Below are 25600 nucleotides of genomic sequence, written 5' to 3'. Positions count from 1 at the left end.
AACTCCACAAAAGTTGCTAGACATATTTTGCCGTTGTCATGCCATTGCTTCGTTTAATAACCATTTAATCAAATGCCTAATTGACAGGAGGAAATTCAAGACCATATTTGAATAGTAGTATACATTGTCCTCAAATTACTCTATCACGGCCCAAGTACTCACTGCCTTCAGCAATACTGCCTTGTTATTATTATTATTAACTTGTTTTCGCTAGTTCCAAACTTTGAACAGTGACCCCTGATTTTCATGTTGATTTGGTAAGAGAATGGTTGAAAGTTTCATGGAAGAAAGTTTGAGCAAAAATTTCAGTCTTTCACTTTTGAGGCGCATACTACCTTAACCCTTACCTACCAGACAGTATCACTTCCCCATCTGCCATTAGTCAGTGAAAAGCGGTGCAGTATTGAGCAAAAACCATATGTATTTTCACCCACTTGGCTTGGTATGTTATTCCCTTTGGTCTGGAAAATCATGTTTACAGTATCTCTGTCTAAATCTTCAAGTCTTTGTTAAAATGCACCATATGAGACATGTTTTTGCTTCACAAGTTTTAACCAACTTGACTTGATGGCGAAATGTGAACTTGGCAGGTAAAAGGTTAATGTCAACTTAGCTTTAAATTGACTTTTTTACATTATTCCTGCTGCTGACACTAAATATTCGCTACATTATCAATGTTTTAATAATTGTCTCTGTATTTTCTGTGCTAATTAATGTTTGGCAGGAAATATATGAAGGAAGAAATAAACATGGTACAGAATTGTCCTGGTAATACATGTAGAACAACTCTGAAATATCTGAAATGAGAAGATTTGCATCGTTGTCTATTTGCAATTTTTTTTTCAATGAAATATATAATTTATGGTGTCTATTCCATTTTGATACAATAAGAAAGGCTTCAACCGTCTGAAATCAGGCAACCATCAGGTGATTTGGAGAGGCTGCAAAAGAGCAGATCTGTGAACGGTGTTTACTTTCCACATTTTTCCACAAATGTTTAAATGATAAGCTGAAACATGAGAAGGGATGATTTTGATAGTTGCATATGTACATAATTCGATGAACTTGACACTTGGTAATCAGTCAGCTTCAATTGCTGAAAAGTCTTGCCGTTTGTACTTGTCCCCCTCAATAGTTGACCACTGGGGTCAGAGGTCAAAGGTTATCTTCAGATTTGCTGATCATACCATGAAATGGAAGGGGAAAAGCAAACTGTGATAAATGTGAGTCAACATAGCACACTAATGGTGTTCTTGCATAGGCAATGTTGATTTCCATTGGTGCTGTTATTTAGACTTTTTTTTTCAGCTGATCTCTCAGTTTGGGTATCTCATTACACTCCCCAAATGTGATTTTTTTCCCCTCTGCAGGTTCCTCCAAGTTTGTTTAGGGAATTTGAGTGAAACCTATTTGTCTAGCGTGTATAAGTTATCTTATCTTCGAATCTATTTTGCAGGTAACATCACTGACTATTCAAACTCATTACCATGGACGGAGATGCTACTCAGCAGACGGGGTGGCTGACGGCGTGACAGCTGAGGGGCAAGTACAGGGTGATGTCCGTGGCCAAGAGGTGGCAGGTCACAGTGTTCCTATCACGACCTCTGTAAGCAGTGTGCAGCAGATGATAACTGGCAGTCAGGTACATTCCCCCATTTAGAATCGCTTTATGCATCAACCTTCAGCTTTTCTAATAGTTCTTTCTGCTGCTGGCTATTTACCAAAGGTGAACAAACCAGTCAGGTTTGTCAGCAGCAGGACAACCTTGACACCATGCACACTTTTTTGTTCATTTAGCGTTTCATGTTTGTCAGGAGCTCATTTCTGTTTGCATTCACTGGGAAGTAGAATTCATGCTCTGTGGATTTTTTGCTATCTGACCCTGTGTTATCTCAATTCAAATAGAAATTTTTGTTGCCCAGTGACCATCAGTGTACATTTTTAGACAGAAAAAACAGAAAACCTTCCTGTGTTCTAGGTACAATTGGTTAAGCCCCAAGGGGGAAAATCATTGAAAGGACTTCCCAATGACAGAAATTTGACATGAGGCATAATTAGTCGCCAGAGGGTGTTCCTCAACTGTTATATTGGCAGATCTTCAGTACACTGAATCAATATTCCATTCAGACTTACCCTGGAATTGCTAGTCTGCAACAACCCAGAAACTTAACAATTTTTTTATTGCGTTTGTGCATTGCCTGCAAGAAGAAATCGATAGGGAGCCAGTGGAGCTTGTTTTGATATAGGTTGGAGTCCCCTGATGTAGTGCATTGAACTGTGACTCCATTGAATTCTGTCAATCCTATACCTTCCAAGATGAGATAAAATTAAAAATTCATGGATGATTTTTTGCAACAAAATTGTCGGTTTCAATGTTTGAAAGCCCTACTCTGTTGATTTGAAAGAAATATGATAACGAAGTTCAGTATACAAAATGTTGCTTCCATAGCATAGTGCTGACCTTTCAGATAAAACGAAAAACCTAGTTTGAATATATCCCTGTAAGTCAACGAACCTCCATTTCCTACATATTAACCATTCTAAAAAAGTGCAACAATTGAAGGTGGATTTTTTCCTATCCAAAACGCAAAAAGTAGTGCAACAAGAAATTACCTTAAATCAGAGAAATACTCGTTTTCTTACTATCCTGGAAAGAATTATATCTGTCTTTTCACACATCATTTGCACATGCTGTCCCTGTATTACCTGTAAATCACTTTTGGTAGCCTCATTATAGAAAATAGTGTGGTTGTGACATTTGATCGCTTGTCCTTTCCAATAAGAGAAAACGCTCAGAGAATATAAAAGCTGCCCAGTGCATGCAATCACTCTGTATGCACTAGAGGGAGAGGGAGCAAAGTGATTGAATTTGATCATTGATGCAAGGAATATAAAAAGCACATAAATTAGCACAGGGTATTGCAAGCTTTTATGTCAGTTCTCGTAAGTGGAATCATTATCGACAGAGAATAATCGTTAAAAGCGATGACAGACTTGCAAGATAAGCCTCCGCTACTTCTACTGGTAAAAAAACATGATTTTCAGTTTCATGATATTGAGAACTCAATATCGCCAGAATAACTTTGCTTTAGATGATTTAGAAGTTTATTCTAAAAAAATCCTAAAACGTTAAAAGCCTTTTAAGGAAATACCTTTCTTAAAGTGTAGTCACACTGCCTCATCAAGATAAACTGTCATGACTTTTTTCAAACGTGGAGTGAATTTCAGCATTGTTGAATGACCTCATTGTAAAGTGCTTTGGTATTATTGATGATCTGGAGGAATCACTCTTTATGGTTCTTTCACAAACTAAACTCGACATGTACATTGCAGCTCATCCATCAAGCATGCTTCAAAAGAGTTCACCAGGAAATATGGCTTCATGTAAATTTCCAGACAAGTTTTCACAGTTCACTTGGATATACAATACCTATTATCACTCTTTTGTTCACCAGTAATAATGTTAGCTTCCATTAGCCTATATTACTGGTGGTATGAGATGAACGTCAAGAAAGACTGACAAGGTAGTACAGTCAAGGTCTGTGGGATGGGATGATGAATTAATGAATGACATTAATTTATCTTCTTTTTTACCCAGTTGAATTTGTTCAACGAGCGTTTTCTGATCAAGACAGCTATATGACATATTGAGTTTTCAAAAGTATTCCATATTCAGAGTACACGTACATTTGGGCACTGTGAAGATCACTGTTCACATACATGTATATTCTGAAATCAAATTTAACTCAGTTGAGATGATTTTGACTGCAAGTTCATGTAAAAATTTGGTTGGCTTGCAAAAAATTCAATATGGAACTGTAACAGCTTTAGAGAAACAGGATTAGTTGTAAGCTGCACTTGATAAGCACATTTTCCGTGCACCATGGTGACTTGATCTTGTAAGTCAGTTAAATTTATGCAGGGTTGAGCATACTGGCACATGCATGATACACATATACATGTATGTATGAAGTCATGTCTTCCGTGACAGGATTCTTATTTTCCTTGACATGCTGAACTTTCTCAAATGCAGACAAAGCTGATGCTGAGCCCTTTGATATGCAGCTTTATGATGATATGATGCCCACGACATTCAGGACAGGTTTCAAGGTTTAAAGAGTAGGATGTTGAGGAAGCCAGCTTGTGATGTCTTTTTTTGTACATTGTAATTATGCCTGTATTTTCAAACCACTGTCAAACTCACTTCTAGTTACAGAAGACTTTTTACTCGTGCCAGTGTGTGTTTTTTGACCAGAGAGGCCTTAATTGACAGCAGCAATGTGAAACAGAGTTGGAAGCCATAGATTTACATCCCCTTTATGTATCCTACCAAAGTTATATCAATTTTCAGAACTTGGGTATTGTAAAGTTAATATTAACTGCTACCGGTATTTCTGGGATCAAACATACTGTGTACCCTTTTATTATGGCTCGATTGCTTCTGAAATCTGTGTGGTCATCTCAAAAGACTGTAGTGGAATTCTTGTTTTTGTAATCATAAATTTTTCCAAATGTCCTCGTCACAAAACCTAGTCCATATTTTTTTATTATCTGTTTGTTGTACAGATTGAAAAGAAATTTATCCTTTTCATACAGCATATCTCAGAAAATCTTGTATACAGTCAGAACCTGTTTTGATGATCTGAAAATTATGAGAGCCTCGGCATTCGAACTCCACAAACTTCTTGCAACTGTAGTCGTTTTGAAGTAATGTACTTGTCAATGCAAAACTTCATAGGTTATGACTTCCTTTATAGTACTCACAGGCAGACAATTTTTAACTTAATAGTTGTTGTCCCATCAAAAAAGATCAAAATTAAAAATTATGCATGTACTGTAGTAAATCCTATGTGTTTCAGATCATCAGCAGTAGTTGCACTCACAATATTTAACGTGATATTCACTTTTATGAAAATTGCTCATCAAAATATCCTACTGTTTGGAATTACAGCTATGTGTACTCAAACCATATGCATACAATTTCCAAAAAAAGAATATTTCTAACTGCTGTGGTTCATAATTGCAAAGTGCTACCATATATTTTTGTGCGTATGTGATAGCTTCATTAACAAGGAACAGATTCGCAAGCCACCTTGTTCTAAAAATCCCAGCCCTAGTGTTAAAGTTGCAAACACATACTGGTAGTGATAGGTGTGTCTAACCTTATTTAGAAATAACCAAATAGAACTTCATGATGCTTATAGACATTTCCTAGACAGAGTTGTAAATCATCCATCTTGCCCATATATAGGTGTTCATTTCAATCAGACTCTCAACACAGGCGTGATACTAGGCCGTTTAAAGTGTCTGCAATTATAAGCCGAGTGAAGTGTATATTCCCACAGGACTGAAAAGATATTTCCCATGTATGTGCAGGGAATTACTTGTATTCCCTGGACTGTCTACAAACCAAAGCAGGGATTAGTCTGAACTTCCATGTAATATTGCTTGTGTAAATCATCCATATTTTATGATGTATTTGGGCCACTCTGGTGCACTTTTCTGATTTACCCTTTTAGGGAAATGGCCAATATGTGACATCCAATTGCATGTTGTGTTTTCACAGTTCTCATTACTGGCAGTTTGTGAACGTTTGTAGAATAAAAAAGGATTTAGCTCACCAATCAGGTAGCTGCTATTCACCATATCAGGTTTTTTTGTTGTAGACAGAAAAGCAGTAAATGTTCAGTTCTTATATTCTTCTGTCAGTTTTCCCAGGTTGCCTTTACTGCGCTAAATTTTAATCACTCATATGAGGGAGCAATAGAGATGTCTGCCATACATGCAGTTTCCAAAATTACCAGTATATCATAGCTTTAGCTAAAAATCTATAGACAAACCTCTTGACAGTGCCAACTCTTGAAATCCAGTGATGGTATGAAACCTTGTGCCCCTCACTAAGGGATTTTGAACAAATGTTGTCCATCATCATTTTACACAGATTCACATTTATCTTTCTACAGGTTCTTGACAATTCTTACATTTCATAAATAAGAGACCTTAAAAGTTTATTTTTGTGTAAGGGATGTTTGTCCATGGTTCTGCTTGTATACACCGACATGATAGACTTTCTCCCGCACGCATTTTAATGACTTTTTGTTTTCAGAATTCTGTAAGAATGAATGAATACAAACACAAGCATTATGCACTTTCCTTTTGTAGTTTATGTATGGAGGTCTATCCATACCGGTACTGGTATACCGTACTATTGATCTCTCCAACATGCTTGCCTGTATATATGTGCAAACCCAATTTGTTCTGTGAAATAGAAAATCATACACAATATTCTTGGTACCATGTCTGGAATACATTTCCTACCGTAATCATGGCAATATCCTGTGCAGAGTTCCAAGTTATTTTTGAATATTTGACATTCTGCATTCAGCACGGATACCTCAAAGGAGAGTCATTTATTAGCCATTGAGCAGAAGCACTCCGTACGCCCACATATTTGTCTGTTGTTTGCTCTGAATTCGGACCGCATCGATTGAGCAAATTTTTCCTGTCAAAAGTCCGTGATTTGCATTGCTGGCGGTGCATGAAGTTTGTAGTTGATGAATGTGTTCAATTGTGAGTTACTCTGAGAGATGAGGTGTCATTAATTCACTGTAATTGGTGAAATGATGATGAAAGCTGGTTAGACCCCATCAAACATCAATGCATCATGATACAAGATGGAAATGAAGCTGGTTATAAATGAGCTGAGAGAAAAATGAACGATTTCAACACTTTTTATAGGTGTGATTTATGTATGAGTTGTGTCATTTCAACTCAGTGCAGATTTTAGACAGTGTTTAAAGACTGAAGTCCCCACAATTGTGTTAGTTAAAATTTTAGCCTCTGTTTTCTCTCACTTGGGCAAAGAAACTAAATAATTACAGTAAATTTTGAAACAGTACTTGTGTACCAGGTACTCAAAGCTGACCACTTTACCGGCAAATTTTATTGTGTAACAAATTCAAATGTGTACCAGTATAGTAATGTATTATCAATTATTTCAACTTCCCTCTCGGCATGTACGGTACTGGTATACATGTATGTATACTTTCAGTATACCAGTATACCGGTATTTATATGACACATGCTGGTTGTCGATAATCCATAATATTAGAAGCTGTCATAACAAAGCAACTGTCCACTCGCATTAGTGTTTTGTGTGAGGATCTTCAGGGATGACGTCATTCACAATTGATCATATAGTGACAAAATTAATAACTCTGTACCGCTTGGGATATTTTTGCAGTTATTGGTCAGCATCATTCTCAGAAACTTTTTAGTTCAGTATCATTGACATTCTGTGTCTATGGCCAGGTCCTTAACATTGTTAAGACTAGTTGCACAACTTTTCAAAGAGAATTCTAGCTCAGATTTGTTCTAATTGTGATGGCCAGGTCCTTAACATTATTCTGACAAGTTCCATGACTTCGCAAAGACAATTCTAGCACAGATTAGTTCTAATAGTGATGAAACAATTCTGTACAGTGAAAACATTGATCACAAATTGTTTTCGGAAATTACCGGGTATGTCTGTCATTGCTGTGGTCTAATGTCTCTGCAGCCTTACGGAAGACCTGTTCATATTGAGACAACTTTGACGTTGTTTTCCCTTACTTGTTCATTTTATCATTTTTAATCGAGAGTTGTTTTTGTGCATTTGTAAATATTCTGCATCATTTGCTTTGCATCTCATTACTTCCAAGGGTTTATAGTACTTAAACCATATTCATCCTGATCTGTCCCTAAATGTAGCACAGCAGAAGTGGATCTTCCACTAAATGTCTTGATTACAATGTCATCATCCACTTAATGTCTTGATTGCAATGTACTGTACTTCTTTGTTCCCCTTGCCAGGATCCAATGTTGTCGGCGCATACAGCCACAGCTTCTAGGCACCAAGAAAACATACAGGATCAGCTGCTAGTGGCAGTGCAGTCAATGGACAATGTGGCAGCTACTTCAACCACTGATGTCATGAAACACCATGACGGTAAGTTCAATTGCATCAGGCAAACGCACACTGTGCAAAGATTTTGACAAATGAGAGTTAAGTGAGTAACAATCACAAACAAACACACAGGTAAAGCATCTAGATAGATTTCCCCCAGGTCAAAAAACATGCATCATCAACAATTGAAAAAGATCAATAGGAATATATAAAAACTGAAGTTTGTAGCTGCACAAATGTCAATCAATATTTCTCACTCTTTTCATCCAGTTTCTTTCCTAACATTGGTTGGGATTATTTCGTGTGACTGCAGATGAGAGAGCATATTAGTGAAGTCATTATACGGGCTTCCTTGCCGTTATGTAGGCTCCTTTTTTATTTCCTGGTCATGAAGTATATACAAAGGGAATTGATCGGTGACCTCTAATTGGTATTCTCTGAGTATCCGTGTAATCAAAGTTCTGTAGGCTCTGAAGATTGGCTTTTGTGTGCGATCACACAAGGCTCCGAGCACATGGCTCACATTGAGGAACAGTTGGTGTGGAATAAATGAACCAGATATTGCTCTGAACTGTGAGGTGGTGTGCTGAAACTATATCCGTTATAGAAATTCTATGATTCAACAACCAGAATGTTCTGAAATGTATAGTAAAATAGTGGCTACATGTGAATTTACCAGTAAAATTCTTTATTTGTGGTTATCAATTTTTCTAACCATCATGTGCTCCTTATAAATACATACATGTATCCTCTATAAATATAAGACATGGCAAGAAAAAGAGAAAGTCAAACACTATATTTCACAGCCTCACATTCCTCATTCTTGAGTAGCCACATCAACCTGTTTTCCCACAGTCACTTAAAAAAATCACATATTTAAACAGTTTTCAGTGCACTATGCAGGAAGAATATAAGAGTGTCTGCCCGATTGTTTATACATACATGTACACATTGTACATTTCTGAAAAGCGACTTCACTGTCAGCATTTAAATATTTTTGATGTGTTCTTGTCAAGTCAACAGTTGAATCTAGTGAGCTCAAGGAAAAAACACAAAAACCACATCATGACTTCATCATTTTCATAAGATATCAGGAATGAGAAACAAATGTAAAATTTTTTTGATCTGAGTATTCACAGGCATCTGGCTGAAATTCAAGTTTGATTTCACTTGCACACAGCTCACATAGAAGGATTTTAGAGACCTGTCTAATTGATGTTTTGTTTTCTCCCTGTTGGCAGTTGGCATATCATCCATTGCTGCGGGAAGTTCAATATCTTCAGCTCATCAACAGCTGATGATGAACCCTGCCACGTTACAAGCTTTACAAGCTCAACAAGCGCTGCTGGCACACCAAGGACTTAACACACAGGTAAAAAGAACACAAAAAAATCAGTCCTTCAGTAATTTAAACTCTGACCCAGTTGCATTGTGAGTCACGCAGGGGGGAATTAGATTTTATATTTCCGCTGACAGAAACCATGTAAAGGAGAGATGAGTAATTGCATGCAAATGAGGTGTGTTCATATCACTCCCAGAGTATTAGACTCATTACCATAAGAAAGATGTTCATGTTATTCCCAAAAGTGAAATACTTTACAGCCGCTTTTCCTGACCTGAGGGGGGAGCAATCCATATATTCCAGCAATTGTAATTCCAGGTGCATATTGTCCTGGTCACCAAATAATCAAAGTGATGTCAGTTTTGGACAAATTGATTGTGGAGAGGCAGTGAATGGTTCACTTAGCTAGACACAGAGACTTTTTTAATTTCTAGTGTCACTACATAGAGGGCTAGCCTGTGTCATTTGTGGCATATGTTAACATGTAACTCTCAGAAGAGACCCCATATGTTACTGTTTTTTGGTCAACTGGACCAGAAATCAAATTTGACTTACAAGTTGAATGAAGGTTTAGTTCTCAAGATAGTTTCATCCGCATCAGTGGGTTTCAGTCAAGCCTCAAAGCATATTCTACTGTGCCTGTTAAATCATTGATATTTTAATTGAAGTCCACAGCTTCCCATTATGCTATTTCTTTTGGTATCTTCTCTTCATTTGATATGAAAATAAATTGATGGTTCATTCTGAATTACATCTCTACATTTGCCATGCACCTTAAAGAATAGCTCATGAAGGATGAAACTATGATAGAATAAATCACAAAATTTGAGTTAAATATTGACTTTCAATTTCATTCCATACTAACAAGCTATCCAAAGTATCACTGTGTGTGCGAAACTTTGACAGAGGTCATTATCTAACCAACATTTCTGAACATAGTGAACTTGAAATCTCTCACTGATAGTCATCAGCAACCAATGTGACCCCATCCATGAAATCTCATATTTCAATGAATTACCAAAAAACTTGACATAAGATATTTACATCATAATACTATCGTTTTCAAAACATCCAAAAACCCACATTTTCTGCTGTTAGAGTATTGTATATCAAGGCCACCCTGCTATGCTGGCTGGTTCACAAATTTCTTTTCAATCCTGACGCCATTAGTACGATCGAAAACCGTGTTTCCAATCTGCCATTGTCAGCCTGGCATGTTCAAGTTCAGTAGGGAGCCTTAATAGTCGCTTATCTATAACGGAAAAAAAATCCCAGATTATAACTACAGTCAGTTTCATGCAAAGACTCTACATGGTGTAAGTCCACAGAATAATGAGACTAGCTGTTACAAATATGTGTATTCCCAAAGCTCATGTAAGGGAAAATAGCACAACAAAGGTAATGATTTTAATAGCTCAGGTGCTTGCATGCTTTTCCATTGAAATGGTTTCCACATCAAATTGCCATCATTTTATGAGCATTCAAACCCCAGTGCATGGCATTTCCCAAAAGTTCAGAAGCCATGGATAGTCAGAAATTGAAATAAACATCATTCAGATCAAGAACATAAACTTGCCACTTTATTTTAAGGCTACAAGTCTTAGAGTCAATTCCATTTCAACATGATAATGTCAATGGTAAATTTCCTAGGACAAGAGTGATTTACCCAACAGTTTACATTCCTGTTAGCTGTATCTTTTTTGAATTTTGCTTTCTAAAAATATACTGTCAAATCTTTAGAGAGATGTTTTTGATTCCTGTTATCAAGCCATGTAGTCTTTGAAAATATCACTATTTCAGTCCTTGGCGGTGGATTTGGTTGATTGTTCATCAGTTTTTGTGTACTTGCCTGTGGTTGCCATATTTCACTTGCAAGTTAAAAATTATAGCTGTTAAAAAATCTAGGTTGTACGTTTGTCGCCAATGTTTGAAAAATGTTCTGTGGTCACTTCAATAAGCATTGTTACAATAGTTGCTTTTAATTGTTGACCATCCGTACGAAAAAAATGCAAAAAAATACAGCTGATGGGGCTTTAGGAATTTACTGATACAACCAAATCATGTGTTTTGCTCATTTATTGGTAGAGAACGTCAGTCTGAACAGAAACCACCAGTAGACATACAGACTTTTGTCTGTTGCTACCTTACTGATATTTGAAGGCATTCAGGACTAGAGATGTTCCACAATTAGACTCATTTATACCATCATAAACTCCTGAGCTTGTCAGGGGAATACTGAAAGCTTGCTTCTGAGCACAGTGTACCGGTATATATCATTTCCCCTTTTGCTTTGTTTTGCAAATCATGCTTGATTGAGATAGGAGATAGCAATTTTGAAAAACATTCAAACTATTGTACAACCAGCCATAGAGAATAGTTTATGGGAAAGTAGGGCAACCAGAGACATCTGGTTTAGCATACAAAAAAATGTATAATATTTTTCCTAAGGACAAAAGAAAATTCAGTTCAGTAGTGGATGACTACCTCAGTATGTCATTGCTTCTCAAAAGTATGGCATTTGTAGTACCTGTGTTTTTCATTCCCATTTAGTTACAAATTTGATGCTCTTCCCTTAATTTCTAAATGTACTTTGATTTTAATTTTATGGATGATTTATCATTGATTTTAAATATTGTAAAAAAATAATGTATGTAAAAAAAATAATGTATGTGCTGCAGCCGCATATCAAAATAAAGAAAAGGTATTAGAAAGCTAATCTACAATGATACAAAACAGAAGGGCATGTTAGTAATTTCTAGCACTGTAGGGCAGTCAATCATAAAAAATATAATTTCTTCACTCAGGGGCAGGCGAGGAGAGGTCAGACAGTAAATCAACTTCTGTGCGTAATAGTAAATCCACCTTCATAAAACAGGACAAGTTTGAACAGCTTTAATTAAAAATCATGTACTGTCTAAATATACTGGTACTAGACTATGGTGCTTTCAAGGATTAAAACATGTAAAAACTATACATGATGTACAAAAGTCAACATTGTACCTGTATGTGTCAAAGTAGACTCAGTATGCTTGCATAAAGAGTAACATACATGTACATGCACAGCTGTAGATAATATTAAAATTTAATCTGTTATATTGAAGTGAAGTGAATTTATTTCATCAGAAATATGTAAATATAATGTATACATGATCAAGAAAAGCAAAAGTAATCCCGAATTTGATGAGGGCCAGAGAAATAGTTATCAGTGAACTTGTCGAGTCTGTGTCCCTGCCCCCAAAATTTATGTAGACAGATACTTATAGATATTACATTTTGTATGGGTCAATTTATCGTGATTGATCCTTCAAGGAGAGCTATTACTTGCTTGTAGTGTTTTGTTGTTGATTTCATATAGCAGTATGGTACAAGTAGAAACTAAATTTTCTGATTGTGCAAAGAAATACAGTAAGTCGCTTCCAGTGGTTTCAAGAGTGTTCCTTCCATGAACTGTGGTACTTATTTCATAAATCTCATGACATTTTTTTCGTTGTTTTTCTATCCAGCACATTGCTGCAAGTCAACACTTACTCTCCAGTGCCAGCAACGCTGTCACCACAAATCCCACACACACTCAGCATGCCACCACCCAGCAAGTATTGCCCAGTGCAGTAGCTGCCACTGCTGCAGCAGCTGGTCAAAACCAGCACCTAGTACGACAACAGCAGCAGTCTCAGCAAACCATTCAGCAGCAGCAACAGCTTCAACAACAACAACAACAGCAACAGCAGCAGCAGCAACAGCAGCAGCAACAACAACAACAACAACAACAACAACAACACAACAACAACAACAACAACAGTCTGCCGCTCAAGTTCTCACCTTGCCAGCTGCCAGCCTGACAGGCCATCAACTCATAACCATTCCAGCGAACAGCGCGACAGGTCAACCTCAACAACAGTTTCTTACAATCCCCATCACAAATTCCGCCGGCCAGCAACAAATTTTGACAATCCCAGTGACAATCGCCCAGGGACAAGGAGGTATCCAGTTCCTTGCCATCCCATCTTCAACCGGGCAGATCCCGGCTGCCGGCATCAGCGGGATAGGAGCCAGTCAGCTTACTACAACAGTCGCAGCCCAGCCAACAACCATGACTACTGCGTCTACTCCAGCCACTCCGCTCTCCCTGTCTATGGTTGCAACAACCGCTGCTCAGACCATGTCTGCTTCTCTAGTGTCAACTTCCACAATACCAGCACAGTCCACCCTGACTGCCGTGTCCGCAACAGGCTCCTTGGCAAGCCCACAAGTCACTGCCACAACCCACCAGTCTGTGTCTAGCCACGCTCAGCCACAAGTCTTATCCAGTGCAACAAATCAGATGTTGGCTACTGCCCTTCCATCAATTGCAACTCAAGTCAATGCCCAAGGTAGGCATATCAAGTGTATTGTACAATTGTTATCACCTTTTACAGAGAACGCCACATTAACCCGTCAAGCCATTTAGCAAATGCCTGGTAAAACAGAGTCATTTGGCCAGATAACAAGTAAATTGGCAGTAAACTTCAGTGGTCTGGTACAGCGATTGTAATACAAACGTCAGCAGGAAGCCCAACTCTGGCCATAAAATTGATACTGATATTACAGGCTGCGTAAACATCCCACAGTGGTACAAACCATTTCTCTCATGGTGTATCTTAGAAAATAAACTGAATCGAATGAAGAATAATTCACAATTGACACCGATCAAGATTACCCGCTAATTTTAGTGTTTGCAATTGCTGTACCCAACCAGTAAGTTTATCGCCAATTTTATTTGTTATCTGGCCAAATGACTCCCTGTCTCACTAGGCATTTTGCTATATGGCTTGACAGGTTTATGTGGTGTTCTCTTTAAAACTCAAATTTTGTCTAGAGAAGAACACAAAGCTGTCAAGAGAAGACTTATTGAATAAAGTTTGACAATATAAGGGACATTTTCACCGGCTAGACATAGGTTCATACAGTTTACAATGAAGTGATGCTTTAAGTTCATGTGGTTTAGTAAAATATGATGATTTTATTTGGTACTTGACCATCCAGATGAGTGAAAATTCACTTTTCAAAAGATAAAGGCACAAAGATTGCCAAATGTTTCTCTGTGATCACCCTTTACATTTGAAGATTTTACCTGAACCTAGCCTAAAGCTATTCTGTCAAAGTAGTTTTTGTCGTTCAACCATTTAGGACCATTTGACATCTTCATAAAATCATTACAATCACTGTATTTGTGAAGTTTGGATCTTTTGTATATATGATTTATTATGCACATCCACAGTTGCATGATTTGTGTCGTACAGCACTCATCTTGTAATGCCATAATATTCACGAGTGGTCTATTATATCTTCAGACCTGCAGACAAATAATCATCTTGTCACTCTCTCCCCATCCCTATTGTTGTCGTTGACAACAATGCAATTTCTGATTCTGATTCATCAGTAGCTGATTTTACAGCAAACCCTGATAGATTCTTGATAAAATTTCACATCATTAGATCAAGCATCACATTGGTGGCCAGAAGCTATGCTACAAAAGGGATGGCTGTGGGTCTGTGTATGTTATATATGTTCATGTAGTTTCAAGTGGCAGTTGAATAGACAAACATAAAGATTTTGAATCTTGTGTTAATAATAAGTGAATTACTCATGCTATTCAGTGCCTGTCATTGGTAGGTCATTAGGTGTAGTTTGAGAGGTTTTGATTGAATTTAAAGGGCTTAGGGCTTCTAACATCTTCCAATTTATCTTTCTGGCATGGTAGCATTTTGGGTTCTTCCCGAATAGGCCTGTTATTGCTGTGGTGATTGGCAAACCATCTTCTGTATATGCAAAGAAATGTCTTGTGAGAACACTCGTAGATGCACTAGAACATGTATGTTACCCGACACACCATGTACAAATAACGGTCCAAGAGAAATGGTCATTCATTGTGTTATTTTATTATAAGGCATGTGTAAAACGTTTTGCAATGTGTGTTTTTATGTTGTTTGTGCAGGCTTGGGTGCCACAGCCATTGGTCTGTCGACAACAACAGCGGGGCAGGCAGTGTTATCACAAGCTGCCATTGCTCCTACCTCACTGTCTACAGCCATTACAGCGCCCTCAGTGTCAGCTCCACAACTCAGCTCCCAGTCCACCAGCAACTCTCCAGGCAGCACCGCCAACATCAGTCAACTCACAACAAGTATGTACCGCTTCAATTCCTATTTTACAACCTGGCCGTTAACATTTTGCTCCCGACACTTTCAAACTGGATAGGTTCTGTTTTATCTCAGGGAGGATCTGTCTGATAACAATTTCTGAAATATGTGTGCTTTCACAGCCTGAAAAACCTTTGTCTGGGGCCATTTAAAGTGGGATATCAGTGCTGTCTTAGAACCATTTTGAGATGTCTATCTCCTAATGTTGTGCAACGTTTGACATCACAGAAGAGTTTACGACAGATAATGTGCAGCATTGTGAGTGCTGCCTCTGTTATCTTGTCATTTTGATTCATGGGGGACCTGATGGTTTTTGATAGCCTAAGAAAATTTGCGGCATTCAGATGTATGATAATGCGTATTTTCAAATGCGTCATGGTGTTTTTCACACTGTAAGGCATGTTTATCAGCTACTTTAACAGTAGAATGCACTTTGATACTGATGTGTTTCCCTAATGATCATGCAAAGAAAGGCTTGCTTTTGCGGTGATGGTTGTTACAGCTTCCGTGCAAAACTCCACTTAACAAGCTGCTCCAGTACTTTTATGTCTATCAAGCAAAGAATGCTTCATAGAGTGCTCTCATTAAGCTCACATATCAGTCGGTTTTCTGCCGCATTTAATGTGTTCACTATCATACAATTTGTCATTGATGCAAGCACTGTCAAAACACTCAGCCAAATGAAGTCAAGAATATTGTCACAATGTTTTCAGTCAGTCGCCATTTACACCAATAGCTATTTATGCAAGTTCTCACAGAATGATGGAATTGGTTAAATTGTTAATGCATGTCTTGATCAACTCAGTGCATGCATGCTGTCTGCTTCGCTGATGTCATTTTTCTCGGGGGAAAAGACTCACAAAATACATGTACATATATAATTTGTTATTTTAGAAAAGTGACTCTCAAAAAGTTTGGATATCCTGTTATTCATTTTCAGGAGGGTGCAGTCAGCTTTGTCCTCCTCCATGTGTTTCCAAACATTCACCCATCAAAATTGTGCAAATTCACACTGTACCTCTAGCATCATACTTCTAGAATTGTGCTTTAAGCAAAAAAAAAGAACTAAAAACTGCAAAAGCATTGTACTATTACACTGTGGCTAGCTACAATCAGTGTCCTATGTCATCTAGACAAAGAAGATTTTATTTGGCTTCAAGTACAATTTTTTCTCACATAGGTATACCATTGCTGAAAAGTGCTGACACGACTGTGGCAAAAGCAGGTGAATTAATAACTTTTCCCAACCATCTTTTTAAAAAGAAAAAAAAGTCATCTGGCATTTATATTTGATAGCTTTTAGTGATCTTTCAAATCTCCAGTCTGACCTTATAATAAGTTGACCCACCCTCCTGATGGAAGAACAAAAAGCGTGTTTTACATCTCTTTCATGAATGTGTATGCTACCTGCTATGAAAGCCTTATGTAGTTGTCTTTGATCCACTAGTTATTATTGATCCAGCACATCTGTGTTTAACTCTATTATTTAATGCAGGGACTTTATCTTTAGATTTTTTCAACCTGAATTTCTTTTAAATGTAGTCTTAATGATTATTAAAACTGATCAACTGTAAAGAAATTGTAAATGTTTCACATTTGCTTGTAAAAGAATTGCAATATCCAAAAGTCTTAATTTTGGTATGGGTACACAAGTGATGTACTCCTTCCATCTGCAAGTTGTCTCATTTCAGTGTGACAGTGGATAAACCCATGTTATTGATTAGAGTATAGCATAGAGACCTGTTGGTTTCAGAATTTCTGTACTTCATCTCAGAATAATGTACTGAAAAAATCTGAAACCTTGTCAAGATAAATGTATAATTTACTGAGAGCCAATGAGTCTTTATGATCAGAGGTTATAATTATGATACTGTATTTAAGTACACTGACTCTCACACACATTTCTCTCCTGTATCTGTGTGTTAAGAACCAGTAAATTTTCCTCAGCAGCTAGCAACAGTTCACCATTATTCAACAACTTTTCTCCCTTCAGATGGGAACAGTCACTCTGAAGTAGATGGAGTAAACCTGGAAGAAATCCGGGAGTTTGCCAAGCAGTTCAAAATCCGCCGGCTATCGCTGGGTTTAACTCAGACACAGGTGGGACAGGCATTGAGTGCCACTGAAGGTCCAGCGTACAGCCAGTCTGCCATTTGCAGGTATGCTTGCTGTATTCCCAAGTACAGTAACAAGTTTTCATTCCACCAAATAGTGAATAACTAAACGTGAATAAGAAATAGAATATTTGCTACATTTAAAGTAGGCTTTCCAGCACATTGACACATCTTGATTGATACAAAAAATGTGAATTTTTAAAATCTGTTCCTCAGTATCAACAATTTGTGCTCATTAATGAGGATTGCAGACAAAATGAAATTGAACATTTCCAACTCAGCATTTTCAAAAGCTGCAGCTTCCTAACTTAATCTGTGACATTTTACCGACATTGTATTTTTGAAAGCCTTAAATCATAGAGTTTAACACACAACTTTGTTAAAAACCCTTGTCTTTTGTTTCATAAGCAGAGGATGCATGTGTGACGTTGATAGCAATGTGAAAAGATTCAAAGTTAAATATGTATTTTCTGATGATACCTATATTGTCTAAAGTCTAAGTCTATTCTTTGGACAGGTTTGAGAAGTTGGACATCACTCCGAAGAGTGCCCAAAAGATAAAACCTGTGTTGGAAAGATGGATGGAAGAAGCAGAGGAGCGGCATAAAAACGGTGTTGGACCGCTGACTGACTTTGTGGGCAGCGAGCCGTCCAAGAAGCGCAAACGCCGCACCTCCTTCACTCCCCAAGCGCTGGAGGTGCTCAACGCCTACTTTGAGAAGATCACCCATCCCTCCAGCCAGGACATGACCGAGTTGTCCAACAAGTTGAGTTACGACAGAGAGGTGGTGCGAGTGTGGTTCTGCAACAAGAGGCAGGCCCTGAAGAACACAATCAAGAAGCTGAAATCTCCCTGAAACTAGCCAAAGAAACCTCATACCACCGTTGTATCATGAATGTCTTACAATGCACGGTTCCATGCCAGTGGATCAGGATATATCAAGTTCATGAATTTTTTTATTTGTATCGATATGTTTTGGTATATATCTTTTCCTCATTACGTTCTATAATGAAATGCTGGATAAATGAAATAATGTGAAATGATAATTTTGCAAAATTATCTGACAGAAGTTTCTAGGAATGGCAGATAAGGGTACTGAAAAGTTTTTATTGTGCAGACTTTTTAGAAATTTGTGACCAAATGAGCTGTGTTTAGTTTTGATGAATACATCGCTACGTTCCTCCGTTTTTATTTTTTATGAGAGCTCAAAAGAATATTTTTATTTTTCTACCAGTGTTGCATCCTAGTTCCCTGCATGAAATACAGAAGCAGATTTACTTGAATGAATTTAGCATCAGTATCTTTTTAAAAATTATCACAATTATGAAACAGATTTTAAAGTGTTTACAAAAGGCCACAATACAGATGATTTCAAAATTTTAAATTTATTTCGTAGCACTTTAAGAGAAGAGGGACATCAAAAATCATTGTCCTATAACAAAGCATGGTGTTTCTGTGAAAGACGCATGGAAATAGTATGGCCAGTAATGTGCATGTGAACGTATTATACTATAGTAGCAAATTTCAAGATTGACTATTTATAACAGATTATTTGAATAATCAAATTATTGTGAGGTCAAGTGGCCCCTTCTACTTCCTGGATTATGAACTCTGACCTGAGGACCTATGGCCTCAATTGACCTATGGCCTCAATTGTGTGCTGAGATGGGCCGATCAATTTTTTGGCGATAGCATGCGATTCCAACTATCTCTATTTCAATCCCAGATGTTCAAATCTATTCTCTGTGAAAGTCCAACCTAGAGCATGGCACAAGTGTTCATCAAATGAAATCACAGTACAGTTCTGAGTTTTGTGAACAGACATCAAGTGTATCAATAGACGCATTGGCAGTGCTTCCTCCAGTTTGGATAGAAATAATGTCTGTGAACATTTACTACATGGAGTAATTCTAGCATCACTTCTCAAAGTAGTATTGAGCCAAAGGCACCTATGGCTCTTCACCATTCCTGTCAGTGCTGGGTAGATTGCTCACATGACTGCGTCAGGTCTGTGTTGTGATGAAAAGCTCTTGTGTCTGTATTTATGGCAAATGTTACTTATTTCTGAGCTGACTTTGTACAGTAGCATAAACGACAGGGCAGAACGGTATACTGAACAGCCAAATGCTATTTCAGTTTTGTCGCTTAAAACTGTCCAATATTTCGCATGATGGTGTGGTTAAAATTCATCCTGTAGTCATGCATATGTACACTGTACAATAGATGAAGTATACTGTCTGCAAAGGGTTCAAATTTCACCGTGTATTTGGAAAGTATTGTTTTCCAGCTTCTATTTAGTTTAAGGTAGAATGCACCTCAGAGACTGATTGATATTTGGACCATTTCATTTTTTAAAGCACTTTCCTGGTGTGCTGAATCCTGTTTAGCAAATGAAGTTTTCATCTTCTTGTTTTTTGTGAAAATCATGAAAATCAACTATTCAATTTTCCCCCAAAGATTCACCACAGGGTATAATGGCAATTTAAATTTCAAATATTGGTAAATTTAAGTCTTTCTGTGGTACTGAAATTTGCTTGGTTGCCCCAGATTTTTATTTTTGACTATGAAATGGAGTGGTTTTTTTTGAAGTTTCCTTTTTAGCTAAAGTTAAAAACTTTTAGTTTTGAGGCATTTCACTACCTTAAGTCAAACAGCAAGGCAAGATGAGTATTCAATTGTAGATCTGTGATGTCTCAAAAGTTTTAATATGACTACATAACACAGATAGCCGAATGCCAAAATGATTTGCAGGGTTCCAAAGCGGGTTGTTTCACCAACCAGCCCCTATTGTAGACTATGACAGGCCATCGTTGTGGCAGCTTAAACACTAACAGTGACTGGTATTCTATACAGCATACCAAAGCACAAACCAATGCAGACCATTGAGAAAAAAAACTATAATGTGTATCTCTCTATGAGAAACCCTGTAAACTTCTGCTTTTGATAGTGGTCATTCGAGTCTCACTCTCAGGTCAGACGGCAAGAAAATGTGTGGATTTTTAGTTCAGGTGAAGGCCACTTGGGGAATCGCCGTGAACTGCAGAGATAAATGTCAGTAGTTACTAGTAGACTAAGCATATCATAGGGCATCATTGATAAACTACAAAAAAAATAATAAACTCATTCCTTTACTCTAAATGTATACTGCGTACCCAAAGTTTGTACCTGAACAGCTAGGCTATCAGTAATGTGCAGAATCTGTCAAAGATTCTCTTCAAGAAGATGGTTAATTGTTTTTGTGAATGTCCTACCGAGACAGGAAACATGGTATTTTTTTCCCATCAATCCTGAACCAGCGGGTTACTCATCCGCATTGGATGTTTACACTCAAACGTATTGTTGTTTACTTAAGAGGTGTCAGTTTTGAAGCTGTGTGAAGTCGATTGTGATGTGCCATATACATAATATATATAATTTATATAATATATTTTTAGTCCAGTCCTAGTTGACCCATTGGTGTTCCAGATTCTATGTCATTATAGTGTAAGAGAATGTATGTTATAAGAAATCTGATGAGACAGTGATGTTTGTCTATCACAGTACAAGTTCACAATTCTGTCACATATTTTTAAAACTCTGCAACAGCTTTCAAAGTTGTGCAAAACTTACAAGTCGTATATGTCATAGATTGCTCATTATATACATGTATATTTAAAATAAACAGAGGAAGTACTTGTAGCTTGTAGAAATAATAGTCGATGCTTTTTGAACGAGTCTTCTGTAACTATGGTGATGATTACCATGTGAGTTTTTATGTAGTCTGATGCTTTGAAAAAGCACGCCAATTCTATAAATGTGAAAACAGGACACTTAAAAATTACAAGTCCTTAACATCCTTGAACTTTTACCCGTATGTATTAAAGTATTTATCTTCTAGTGATTTTTTTTTTTATTCTGACTCACAATTTGAAATGCGATTTCATGTAAGCCATCCAGCTTTTATGCCTTAGAGTACTGATGTATGTATGTGTGTTTTGAGCCATGCATGTTTCGTATGCGTTTTCTTTATAAGACCAATTGTGATGCCAAAATTATTGCCTATTTCCAAATTTTACCTTTAAGAATCATCCGATGAAATATAAATCAAATTACAGAGACTATTTCGCTGCATGTTGTTTGCATACATAGTAGCTGACACATTTTATTTATTACCTTTTACATTTCTTGCCTTGTGTAAAAGTAGTAGAATTTAGCAAAAAAAAAAAAATATTATTTATTACTCAATCAGTGTGTACTCTATTTTCAATTGTACTTTGTCATAATGCTGTAAACTGTCAGTGAAAGTTTTGTGCTTGTGAGGACTCTGGTGACATTTGACCTTTGACTTGTGACCTTGTTTTGTTCCTGGCCAAGTCATATTTTGTATGAAAAGTGAAATAAAGGCAGTTGTTATTGTGTATCAACTGGAAAGTAAAGCAACAACTGATGTGTAAGTGGTACTTCCTTAATTTTACAGACACAGAGGTTTGGGCTTTTCTTGGCCAACTTATTTTTTGAGTTCATGAGATAATATGTGAAAACTGGCACATTTATGTCTTCAAAAATATATGTGGTCGAGCATAACGAGCCGCATTGACTGGTTTTTAATAACTTTGACAGCAGCCCGATTTAGTGTTTACAAATAGAAAATATTCCATGACTGGACAATTTGTTCAGAATGTGTGTAGACTTCTTTAATCTACTGTAGACTTGCAGTTTTGTAATGTGCTTGATCATACACACAAAACTCCTCACCGAGAGAAAGGCAAATGAAATTCAGGAAATTCCCACACAATCTTATCATTATGTCATTTACATAGTAAGTCATACCACCTGGTAAGATTATAAAACTATCATGTGAATATTATTTTTTGTTGCATTTCAATGAAAATGCCAATTCAAAACATAGCATACCACCTTCAATAACCATTCATTGGATACTGGGTACAGAGCCTCCCCCCCCCCCCCCCCCCCCCCAAAAACAAAAAAACCCAAACAAACAAACTACAAAAATATCTATGCTTCTCCACCACGTCGACGAGAAATCGTCAAAGACTGAGCTGGATGCCCATACGGCCGGATGTCATTGAGTTCTTCGATAAAAAATCTGGAGAGAATAGGGCTGAGAATGCAGCCCTGTCTGACGCCTGCTGGACATTAAAAATACTGTGAAGAGACATTGCAAGCTCTGACACATGACTTCATGTAACACTGGAATACATAGAATGTAATATATAAAATATTACATCATATCCTTAACACCAAGCGACAAAAGTTTGTACAAAAGAATGACCGACCCTATCAAATGCCGTAGAAAAATCAATATAAAGACTGTATAGTTTTCCTCGTCATATGTATACTTGTTTCGGGAGAACACAAGACAGATCTGTACATGAGGTGTAACATTTGACTATTCTTTCATCGATGTTGTTGATGACCCTATCTTGGGATTGGCAGTCCTTATCTCGCGACAAATTCAACCGTAAGTAGGCCTCATTTTACAAACGAAGGCAATGTTACCGCTCATTTTCATAAGTGTTTCTGTCATTAACTTTACCATTTTGGATTTAATCGCAAGCGATGCTATTCAATGTGATTAGTGGGTGGTTGTTTTAATACAATCAATGCTGGAACGTCCCTTGAAAACGTTGGATTTGTATGAATTTACGGAAATACTATATTACGCAAAGTTAATGATGAACTGTGGTGCCTGCTGTATCACCCCTATTTGTAACAATCAACTCTAGTAACACTAACCCTATTTATAACAAAAGTTAACCCTATTTGTAACACTAACCCTATTTGTAACAAAAGTTAACCCTATTTGTAACACTAACCCTTTTTGTAACAAAACCTAATTTTCAAAAAAACTTGGCCGTATTTGTTTAAATTTTGATGAAATATGCATATTTGTACTTGGGGGTCGATTTTATTGTTTTTCCTTGTGGAAATTCATTTTTTCAGAAACTGGTCGTCAGATTATATTTCGTGTATGTTCCTGGGGATATTAGGCCTATTAATAAGAGATAATCAAGTTGTGCATGTGTATGCCAAAAGTTTATTTTGGGGCAACTTTCACCATTTTTGGTCAAAAATGTGAAAAAATCTTGTTTTTTGACAGAAGTCATATTAACCCTATTTGTAATAAAAGTTAACCCTATTTGTAACACTAACCCTATTTGTAACAAAACCTAATTTTCTAAAAAAACTTGGCCATATTTGTTTAAATTTTGATGAAATATGCATATTTGTACTGGGGGGGTCGATTTTATTTTTTTTCCTTGTGGAAACTCATTTTTTTCAGAAACTGCTCGTCAGATTAAATTTCGTGTATGTTCCTGGGGATAATAGGCCTATTTATAAGAGATAATCAAGTTGTGCATGTGTATGCCAAAAGTTTATTTTGGGGCAACTTTCACCATTTTTGGTCAGAAATGAGAAAAAACCTTGTTTTTTGACAGAAGTCATATTAACCCTATTTGTAATAAAAGTTAACCCTATTTGTAACACTAACCCTATTTGTAACAAAACCTAATTTTCTAAAAAAACTTGGCCGTATTTGTTTAAATTTTGATGAAATATGCTTATTTGTATTTTGGAAGGGCGATTTTCTTTTTTCCCTGTGGAAACTCATTTTTTTGGAAACTGCTTGTCAGATTAAATTTCGTTGTGCATGTTCCTAGGGATAATAGGCCTATTTGTAAGAATGCGGAGTAATGGATTTACGAACAGTTCTTTGTTCAGTTCTGACTGATTCTGTTTTTTTGGTAAAGAGTAATAATTTACTTCCCATGCTACAACGTGGCACATTGGCATTTTCATTGACAAATGAGTCCGGCTTATTAAATGGGTTGTTCTATTAAAACTGCAGTGGTGCACTTGATCATACAGAAAACTTTTACCATTGTTGTAGTGCCCGGCTGTGTCACTTGCCAGTGTCACTGCGGTATCATGAAGTCTACCACCATTTTCATATTCAAATTGAATATTCATCAGTTTGTATAACCTGCTGCAGGGAGATTTTCACTGACAATTAACTGGGAGACAGAGACGCAAGGGTAATTTCCCACTCGATGTTGCTGCCGAGCGCTGATGGATAAGTAACCCCCGTGGCCTGTGATGAAGGGATGAGTCAAGTGCATGGCATATTTCGTCTTATAAACCTCAAGAAGTATACTATCGTCAACGATGTTATCATCTGCATCGGCCGCACCACTGCTTAGATTCGGAGATTTTCGTTCTGAATACCCTACAGAATCATGTTTTATCTCTCCTTTTTGTTCATAGAGATCACGATAACATTCAATAAAATTATGATTACTCCAATCGAGAAGTATCTGTCCCTCGACATTTTGAACAACTCGATTACATGGCCCGATACTATCAGGCCAAAAACCAGATCGACGGATCTGGAACATATTAAACGACCCCACTCTCTAACTTTGGACACCGAATGTGTAGTGTATCATCTGGCTGTGCCTGCCTCGGATTATAAGTAACTACATGATGGGTCCTTTCTGCCTTAATTCCATGTGGTTTTCGGCTGCTGAAGCTTAGTAATAATTATCGATTGTACGGCATTTTCCCAGTACTATATGTGTAAGAGCTGCAGGGAAAAATAATTGGAGTAATACAGAGAAAAATATGACAGAAGGAGGAGAAATATCGAACTCCAGGGCGACGTGACGCCGATTTAAAGTTTGATGATGATTTTAGTTACTATGAAACATCCTTTACAGAGGCCGACCCAAGTCTGCATGGTTGGCCCGCAGGTGGATTGGTTAGGCCAAAGAAAAAAATTGTGATGTTCCGATAACCCGACCTACCCTATTTTTTGCCTGCCGACCCTAAACTTTTTCAAGCTACGTAAACACGGAAGTAAAAAAAAGAAAGGAAAACCCCGAAAAATCACGTGTTCGTCACCTGACATTTGATTTTTGCTTGAATGAGGACGTCTTTTATGTTTTTATTCCTTTGATATATATGATACGTTTTTTTCTTGAAATGTTGTGGCCAGTATTTGATCGCCTTGAACCCCTG

General features: G+C 37.2%; 1 protein-coding gene across 1 annotated transcript; it reads left to right on the top strand.

Annotated features, from left to right (window-relative positions):
• Positions 1–2985: 2985 nt before the first annotated feature.
• Positions 2986–22003, top strand: LOC139141183 (POU domain, class 6, transcription factor 1-like). The gene is made up of 9 exons (XM_070710807.1): positions 2986–3024; positions 7852–7987; positions 9187–9317; positions 12092–12107; positions 12791–13657; positions 15262–15450; positions 16647–16691; positions 17460–17625; positions 18098–22003. The coding sequence occupies exons 1-9, from the start codon at positions 2986–2988 to the stop codon at positions 18435–18437; spliced, it is 1929 nt and encodes a 642-aa protein (XP_070566908.1). The 3' UTR covers positions 18438–22003.
• The last annotated feature ends 3597 nt before the right edge of the window (positions 22004–25600 follow it).

Source organism: Ptychodera flava, chromosome 9 (assembly GCF_041260155.1).
Source record: "Ptychodera flava strain L36383 chromosome 9, AS_Pfla_20210202, whole genome shotgun sequence".
NCBI classification, from domain to species: domain Eukaryota; kingdom Metazoa; phylum Hemichordata; class Enteropneusta; family Ptychoderidae; genus Ptychodera; species Ptychodera flava.
The sequence above is the reverse complement of the archived record's forward strand: the minus strand, read 5'-3'. Positions and strand labels throughout refer to the sequence as shown.